The sequence below is a fragment of the Aedes albopictus genome, chromosome 3, assembly GCF_035046485.1.
Source record: "Aedes albopictus strain Foshan chromosome 3, AalbF5, whole genome shotgun sequence".
In the NCBI taxonomy this organism is placed as follows: domain Eukaryota; kingdom Metazoa; phylum Arthropoda; class Insecta; order Diptera; family Culicidae; genus Aedes; species Aedes albopictus.
This window is the reverse complement of record NC_085138.1, coordinates 133430277-133439672: the sequence shown is the minus strand read 5'-3', so window position 1 is coordinate 133439672 and position 9396 is coordinate 133430277. Positions and strand designations below refer to the sequence as shown.

General features: G+C 44.9%; 1 protein-coding gene across 1 annotated transcript; it reads left to right on the top strand.

Annotated features, from left to right (window-relative positions):
- The first annotated feature begins 275 nt into the window (after positions 1-275).
- Positions 276-4514, top strand: LOC115269972 (uncharacterized). The gene is made up of 2 exons (XM_062857485.1): positions 276-680; positions 746-4514. Exon 2 carries the CDS (start codon positions 2334-2336, stop codon positions 4512-4514), a length of 2181 nt encoding a protein of 726 aa, XP_062713469.1. The 5' UTR covers positions 276-680; positions 746-2333.
- Positions 4515-9396: the final 4882 nt, after the last annotated feature.

The following is a 9396-nucleotide window of genomic DNA, read 5'->3' as shown; positions in this document are numbered from 1 at the left end:
TCTTATAATGTGTCTATACGGAGGAGCATCTATCTGAGGCGATCGAAAACAAGATGAACACCTAATAAAGTGCGATTTATTGATATTTCAGTCTTTGTATCATTTATTCCAAAAATAGAAACTGCACAGTAGAGCTCTGGAAATTGATGGGATTGAGGTTAGGTTAACAGCAGAAAACGCTTGCTGTAAAATTACAAGCCCGTTGGAAATAGAATAGTGTAAAAATAAGATCGAACTTAATTTTGTGTCATTTCGCTCGCTGCTATATGTTGTTACCTTTCAAAATAGGTCACATTTACTCTCTGTAAATAAAATGTACATATTCTATTTTTTTTTATTTAATAATTTGTTATTAACTATTGATCTCAAGCAAAATTATGGTTAAAGAGAAATAAAAACAAGAAGGTCACAACTTTGAACTGAAACCATGAAATTGATCTATGCGAACTAAACAGAATTGGATATCAACAAAAGAATCGAATTTCCTATTCTCCTGCACATCCCTATTACCCCAATTTGCCACCAACCATAACGCACCACCACATCGACACCCACTGTCGGTGTTTGTAAGACGCCCTCCGACGACGACGAAGCCGACTACCGTTGACGACGACGAAGCCGGCGACGACGACGCGAAGGTATACAAAACCGCTGATGATCGTTCGATCAGTCTCTAATAGGTGAACCACACTGAATGGTGCAAGTTGTGCGCGATAATTTATCCGTTTTTTTTTCTCCCGAATAGTGAACCTCCATGATAATTGAGTGAGTGAGGTATCGGGCGGTGCTCCACGGTTAGTGTGACCCCTCGTGGACTTGTGGAGTGAAAATCGACCGCTGTGACCCCTTTTGCAAGAGTGGAACGGAGTTTGCCGGTGTGCTACGGTGTGGCCCGGTTGGCCCGACACGGAAGAATTTCAAGCCCTGGGACGAAGCGTCGCCGGTGTGATACAGTGTGGCCCGGTCGCCGCTAAAGACGCTGGGCGCTGCAACCAGGAGTAGAAGAATTTTCCCTCTGAAGAAACCATTTCGAAGAAGCGTTGCCGGTGTGCTACGGTGCGGCCCGAGTGGCCCGGTACGGAAGAGATTCAAACCCTGTGACGAAGCGTTGCCGGTGTGCTACAGTGTGGCCCGGTCGCCGCTAAAGACGCTGGGAGCTGCGACCTGGAATTGAAGATTTTTCCCCTGAAGAGACCCTTTCGAAGAAGCGTCGTCGGTGAGCGGAGTGGCCCCGCCCGGAAGCATTCGTTTTCATCGTTCAGCTGCTAGTAAAGGTTTCGAGCACCGACGCCACGATGCCGCCCTGTTCGGGTGCGAATGTGCTGCCACGCACGGAGGTGCCGCCATTGCTGAGGAGGATCCCCTCATGTACAAACTAAAGGTGTGTAAATTATTTTCCATACTTTCCTTTTTCCCTCATGCCACTATGTAAAACGTGAAATGCCAAACTAATTAAATCGAATAATGTAAACTAGAAATTTTAATACCTTTTTGAATTTAGACACTCTGAGCCCTGATTTCCTCCATCTTTCGCGAGACAGTTCGCTTTGGTCAAATTTTGACGTAGGACTACGTCCGAGTTTTTTTTGGGAAGTTGTTCCGCTAACCGCCCAATTTCCTCTTGGAGCCTAATTAAACGACCCTGAGGCGAAGGAGAAAGCCTGGGGGCCACAAAAGGGTGGCCCGACAAAAGATTTTCTAACAATTGGCGCCCAACGCAAAATAAAAAGAAAAGGTTTCCATTTTGACCTTAAAGTGGAACCCTTTTCAGAGTAGCTCCGGGAGGAATTGGAATCCATTATTCCAATTGTTCTTTTTATGAGAGGTGAACTGATTTGTATCGAAATAGTATTGTGTAAAAGGAATTCCTTTGTTCTTTTGGAATCGTTCGGATGATGAGAACTACTGCTGTGAATCGTTCTTTTCCTTTCGATTCGTCTTTATAAATCAGTTTCTTCTCTTTATAAAAAAAAACTGAATTATTCTATTAGTAGAGTTAAATAAATTAGTAGTGAAATTTTGCTTCATTAAATACACCGTGCTTCAAATTTAAGATTTTCTTGTAAATATTTTTCCTTTTTTTACTTTTATACTTTTATAGTGTCTAGCTTAGCATAAATTATGCTGAACTAGTTTATTATTTTTATTTTTTAGTTTTTTTGTGTATTTTTTCTTAATTTAATAGAAATAAGCTATTATTTAAGCCACTTTCTCGTTTATTTTAGCGAAAAGTAGCTGTATTGATTCTTTTTGTAGTTTAAGCTTATTTTGTCTAATTATTTTGGTTTCATTTCGTTCTTTTTTTAATTCTATTTTACATTCTCATTGGAGAAATGGCTGAAGCACACGAAACACAATTTGCACACGCAGTTGAGAAGATTCGGGAGTGGTACCACGGCTTAAGGGTGGACCATTTGTCTCCAGAGGAGTTGGACTTCGAAACCAATATTCGATCGATCGTCATTCGGGATGATCCCACCTACTCACGACGGCGAAGGTGGCTCCGTGAGCATATGAAAACTGAGAAGCAGAATGATACTATTATTGAAGAGGTAGTTTTAGAGGGGAATGGTGAGGAAGTTGTACAGTTCTGTCGACGCAACTTCGACGAACTTTTTGCAGGATTGCAGCAGAGCGATAAGAATTTAAGGGTAAGAGGCAAATCAAAATTGCTACATTTCGGTCACCGGCTTATCCTTTATCTAAAGCACTTTAGGGATTCGGAGGAAACAGAAAGTTTCCTCAAGTCAATGCTTGTTGATGTGGTGGATCTGTTGGACCGGTATTTCTACACTAAATCCTCTGCATCTGAACAGCACAATCAGGAGGAACTGGAGGAACAAGCTCTGATCGACTTGTTTCGTTCAGAGAATGTTTCGGCAGTTCCACCTCTTCGAAATGCGGATCCAGGTGCAGCCGTTTCAGTGAGTACTACTGCTTCAGGAATTCCTGCAGTAGCTAACCAGTTTGAAGGCAGCGACTGTATACGCTCTTTACTAGCTCGCATTAATGAGTTGGAAGCGAAAATGGCCAGGATGGGAACACCGTGTGAAGAAGAAGCTCAGCACAATGAAACGGAGCTTCCGAGTAGAAGTTCACAGCCACTGGTGGGTGCGCCACCAGTTCTTCAAGTTTCTTCAGCTCCTCATTCCTCTTTCACACCTTTTCCGGGATTCTCGCAAGGATTGAGCTCTTCAGTAGCTGCCAATCCTTCTAGGCCGATTACTAGTGTAACTTTTTCGTTACCGCAAAGTCATCCTACTGCACAGCCGCAGCCACCTTCATCGTGGCACAGCTACCTTCAGAACCATCAACAGCCGTTTCAACCTCCGATCACCAACGCATGGTTAGGATTCCCTGGTACCTCTACCGTACCATCACGGAATCCTGTTCCGGGGTCCGCGGCTATGAACCTTGGACATCCTGGGAATCCATGGCTTGGAAATCCCACTTTTACTACTCCGCCGGTCAATCCATGGGCTGGAACCTCAGTTCCCATATCAACCCCATTCGCTCATCCTTCGCTCGCTTCGTTGAGTCCATTGCCTCCGAGCAACCTGGCGCGGCACAGCTTGCCGGTGTCCAAGTGGACAATCACGAAATACGATGGTGAAGATCAAGGGTTGAAATTGAATCAATTCCTAGGAATGGTTCACGCCATGGCCGTCGCAGAACATGCTTCGGAAGCTGAACTATTTGATTCGGCGATCCACCTTTTCAAAGGGCCAGCATTGCAGTGGTATATGACCATGCGTGCCACAGGTCGTCTGGTGAACTGGCAGCATTTGGTTCTAGAACTCAGGAGGACTTTCATGCACCCTGATCTAGACACGCTAATCAAAATGAAGGTGTATCAGCGACACCAGTCACGAAACGAGACCTTCCTACAGTTCTATCACGGCATGGAGGAGCTCTTCGGGACAATGAGTGTTCCCTTACCGGAACACGAGAAAGTCCAAATCCTTCTTCAGAATATGAGGATTGATTACAAAAAGCAACTCAATTTCCTCCCTATTGCTGATCTTCCGACACTTGTGTCTGCTGGTCAGAAGATCGATGCCGTGAACTTCTCAGTCTACAACAAGGTTTTTGGACCTGAGAAGTCGGTTAACGTAGTAGAGTACTCGGAACCGAAGAAATGCTTATCCCAGGATAAGCCCAATAAATCCCCTACTCCACATCAACAAGCATCGTCGAGAAATACGAAGGCCCACTCTCCTCCACAGACCAATCAGAATCGGAAGGGTTCCGAAACCGGAACCGATACTTCCCGTGGACCAGCTAGGGCACCAACCACCTTGGAAGACATGATCAAGTCTCATAAACCCTTATCCAGCCGCCATTGTTTCAACTGCGGCTTATTTGGGCACCGAATGGACCAGTGCAGACTTCCTAGGGGAGTCCTGTGCGAAAACTGTGGTTTTAGAGGCTATCCGACAAATAATTGTCCATATTGCGTAAAAAACGCCTTAGCAGCGAGCCAAAACCGCCGCCCGCTGAACCCAAACTATTAAGCGTAAATCCCCCTCCATTTTTCGAAGTGGCCTCCGAGAACCTTTATCCGGAAACGCCTGCTTCCTACACCATCTCATATCCACATGCCAATGACAACCGCCCATACATTTCGGTTGACATTTTTGGGATTACTGTTTCTGCCTTACTTGACAGCGGGAGTAATCTCACGTTGATCAACGATGCAGTGTACAACATGGTGAAACCTAAGCGCTTATTCCCCCTCCGTGATCCACCCGTCTTGCGTACCGCAAGCGGAGAAGCGCTCGAGGTCCGTGGTAAAGTTTATTTACCTTTTTCATGGAACGGCACCGTCAGGGTTGTTCCGACATTAGTCATCCCGAATCTGGCAATAAACTGCGTTTGCGGGATGGATTTCTGGAAGAAATTCCAAATTCAACCCACAATCGTAGGCTGCGCTATGGTTGAATATACGGGAGAAAACCCTACCCCGACTCCGTTGCCTTCATCTTCTGTTTTGACTGCTTCAGAACAGCAGACAATCGATCAGATCAAAACCCTTTTCATACCTGCCCGTCCGGGAAGGCTAACAACTACTCCACTGGCGGAGCATTCAATTGAACTCGCCGAAGAGTGGCGGAAAAAACCGCCTGTCAGGCAGTTCCCCTACGTAATGTCTCCCAAAACGCAAGGTTTGGTGTCCGTGGAGCTGCAACGTTTGCTCGACGCTGGCATAATCGAACCCAGCCATTCTGATTGGTCGCTGAACTGTGTACCCGTTATCAAGCCTCATAAGGTTCGGCTCTGTTTGGATGCGCGTAAGATCAATGAACGAACTGTTCGTGATGCTTACCCCTTGCCGCACCCCTGTCGAATTCTTGGCCAACTTCCCAAGGCGAAATATCTTTCAACGATTGACTTGTCGGAGGCCTTCCTGCAAGTTCCGCTGGAGAAGTCTTCAAGGAAGTATACGGCCTTTAGCGTGCAAGGTAAGGGGTTGTTTCAGTACACCAGAATGCCTTTTGGTCTTGTAAATAGTCCAGCTACGTTGGCAAGACTGATGGACCGAGTTCTAGGCCATGGTGTACTGGAACCTTATGTCTTCGTTTACCTCGACGATATCGTCGTAGTAACGGAGACATTTGAGCATCACGTACAGCTCCTTCGTGAAATTGCGCGCAGATTAAACGGAGCCAACCTTATGATAAACCTGGAGAAGTCTCAGTTTGGGGTACCGGAAATTCCCTTCCTAGGGTATCTCTTGAGTTCGGAAGGCCTTCGTGGGAATCCCGATAAGATTCGACCGATCGTCGAATATGAAAGGCCAACCACTATTACCAAACTCAGGAGATTCCTTGGGATGGCGAATTATTATCGCCGGTTCATCCCAAACTTTAGTGAGACTTGTGGGCCTCTGTCGGATCTCCTGAAGTCAAAAACCAAGGTCATCGGTTGGAACGAAGCCGCGGAGAGAGCTTTCTGCAAAATCAAGGAGCAGCTTATCAGCACTCCTATCCTGGGGAGCCCGGATTTTTCTCGGGAATTCGTCATCCAAACGGATGCCAGCGACGAAGCCGTCGCTGGAGTTCTAACTCAGCAGCAGGAAGATGGTGAGAGAGTCATCTCATACTTCTCCCGGAAGCTCACCACTCCGCAGAAGAACTATCACGCTGCTGAAAAGGAAGCTCTCGCCGCTCTTCTCTCAATCGAGGCGTTTCGGGGGTACATTGAAGGCTACCATTTCACCCTCGTGACGGATTCCTCCGCACTCACCCACATTCTAAAGACGAAGTGGAAGGTGGGATCCCGATGCAGTCGGTGGAGCTTGGACTTCCAGCAATTCGACATGACAGTAGTACACCGTAAAGGCAAAGAAAATGTGGTTCCGGATGCTCTGTCGCGTAGCATTGCTGTAGTCCAAGATTCACCGGCCTCCACGTGGTACTCTTCTTTAATGGAGAAGGTCACTAGTCGTCCAGACGACTTTGTCGACTTCAAGGTCGAGAACGGCAAACTTTTTAAGTTTATTACAGCCAAAAATGTACCCTTTGACTCTCGATTTGAGTGGAAGGAGCTTGTTCCAACTGATGACGTCCCCCGGGTGCTACTAAATGCACACGATAATAACTTTCACCCGGGGTTTGACAAAACGCTATCTCGTGTCCAACAACGCTACTATTGGCCCAAAATGGCCAAGGATATAAGGGCGTATGTACAGGCTTGCCCAACCTGTAAGGAGGTCAAACCTTCCTACGTACAAACTGCCCCTGAGATGGGCAAAATGCGATGCGCGTCCCGACCATGGCAAATCATTTCTATGGACTTCGTGGGTCCGTTGCCACGTAGTCGAAAGGGAAATCAACATATTTTAGTAATATGCGACTACTTTTCCAAGTGGGTAATGATTCACCCGGTGAAGAAGCTGGATAGTTCAGCCGTGTGTGTGATTTTGAAAAATCAGTGGTTCTATAGGAATTCTGTCCCTGAAACCATTATCACCGATAACGGCAGCTCTTTCGTTTCGAAGGAGTTCAAAGAACTATTAGACCACTTCAAAATCACACACTGGCTGAACTCCCGCTATCATTCCCAGTCGAACCCCGTGGAGCGAGTGAACCGAACAATAAACGCGGCCGTCCGCACTTACGTCCAAGAGGACCAAAGGATCTGGGACACCAAGATCCCGGAGATCGAGCTGATGCTCAACACCAGCGTTCACTCCTCCACTGGGTTCACTCCGTATTTCATTATCCACGGACACGAGATAGCGGAACAGGGATCCGACCATCGTCTTTCTCGACACGACGAGGAACTTTCTGCGGAAGAAAAGGAGGAAAGGCGCAAGCAGGCGTTCGCCAAAATTCACGAGATCGTTCGCAAAAACCTCGAAAAGTCTCACGAGGTCTCTCGGGACCGGTACAACTTGCGAAACCGTACTTTCGCGAAATCTTTTACGGTGGGACAGCTGGTCTACCGCCGGAACATGAAACAGTCCTCGGCGGCTGAACATTATAACGCCAAGTTAGGGCGTCAATATCTTCCCTGCAAAGTGAAGAGTAAGATAGGCTCGTCTTCCTACGAATTGGAGGACTTAAGTGGGAAAAATTTGGGAATCTGGCCAGCTGTTCACCTTAAACCCGGATGATAACATCCACGTAAGTAACAGAGATCCTGCTTCGCTTTCCTCCTGCCGATTCTCCGAATTCCCTAAAAAGGACTTCACGGCCGGTAACATATACCGAATACTTACCTGCTGCATCCTGTTTTCCTTTTCATTCATGCCTATTCGTCGATGTCGTCAGAGCTATTATGTTTTTATTTCTACTCCTCTTCGCCACATTCGCAACACCATCTGCTTCTTTTCCCTTTTGATTTGTTCTCTTTGTTCTTCCTAAAACAGGGTCGAACTAAGGAGATTGTTTACATTTTTGCGTAACGCCTCCCTGGTGGCGAATTTCGATCGTAATTTTATGGTCCAACCGAGGGGTCTAGAGCGTTGTTGCTAGGCCTCCTCAGTTTTTAGTAAAAGGGTGCCCGAGAATCTTAGTTATTAGCGTGTGAATGAATTGTCTGTTGTCCTGGTGTGTCAAGTTTTGATCCAGACAACCGTATGAATGAGATGAATGAATGAATGTGATTGTATGAATGGTGAGGGGGAATGGCTGTGTATGAGTGTATGCGTATATTTTCTGTTCCCGAACAAAGTATTCGGTGATGAAAAAAAAAAGAAAGAGCAGGTTTCCGAAAGTTTATTTTCTCTCCTAATTAGAATCTAGAAAAAAAATAAAAATATATATTAAAATGTTATAATAGAGTTACAACAAAAAAAAATAACAATTACAATTAACATAAAAGTTGAATTTATAAAGATTTGATGGTGAGAGGATGGATAAGGACGCTTTTTTTCTGACGAACATTTTTCTGGAAGGCAGTTTTCCAATTTCACATACTATTTCGAAACAAATCAAACATCGACCTCATAGCCGAGCAGCCAAAAGAGAGCTTCTTCGCTGAACTCCTCAAACGTCCCTTCCTGGTGGACAGTCTCTATTATTAAGTGTTATGTGATTATGTGGGAAAGAGTTCCTCTACATGGACAAAATCATTCCACATAATCAGCTAACACTTAACAAGAGGAGGGCCACATTTTCAAGACTTTTCCCGAGTGGACAGTCTCTATTATTAAGTGTTATGTGATTATGTGGGAAAGAGTTCCTCTTCATGGACAAAATCATTCCACATAATCAGCTAACACTTAACAAGAGGAGGGCCACATTTTTACGACTTTTCCCGTGTGGACAGTCTCTATTATTGAGAGTTAAGTGATTATGTGGAAAAGAGTTCCTCTACATGGACAAAATCATTCCACATAATCAAACTAACGTTCAACAAGAGGAGGGCCACAACCTCCCGGTGGACAGTCTCTATTATTGATTGTTACGTGATTTTGTGGGAAAGAGTTCCTCTACATGGACAAAATCATTCCACAAAACCAGCTTAACAATTAACAAGAGGAGGGCCACAATTCCCGGTGGACAGTCTCTATTGTTAAGAGTTATGTGATTATGTGGGAAAGAGTTCCTCTACACGGACAAAATCATTCCACATAATCAGCTAACACTTAACAAGAGGAGGGCCACTAAAACAAATCCATTTCCCCTTCGTCCCATAAAAAAAAAACACAAGTTTTTTTTTATTTCGGAGAGAGGGATGAATGTTACCTTTCAAAATAGGTCACATTTACTCTCTGTAAATAAAATGTACATATTCTATTTTTTTTTATTTAATAATTTGTTATTAACTATTGATCTCAAGCAAAATTATGGTTAAAGAGAAATAAAAACAAGAAGGTCACAACTTTGAACTGAAACCATGAAATTGATCTATGCGAACTAAACAGAATTGGATATCAACAAAAGAATC

Coding starts and splice junctions, on each gene's coding strand:
- LOC115269972 (XM_062857485.1), top strand. CDS start 2,334: ATGGCTGAAGCACACGAAACACAATTTGCACACGCAGTTGAGAAGATT.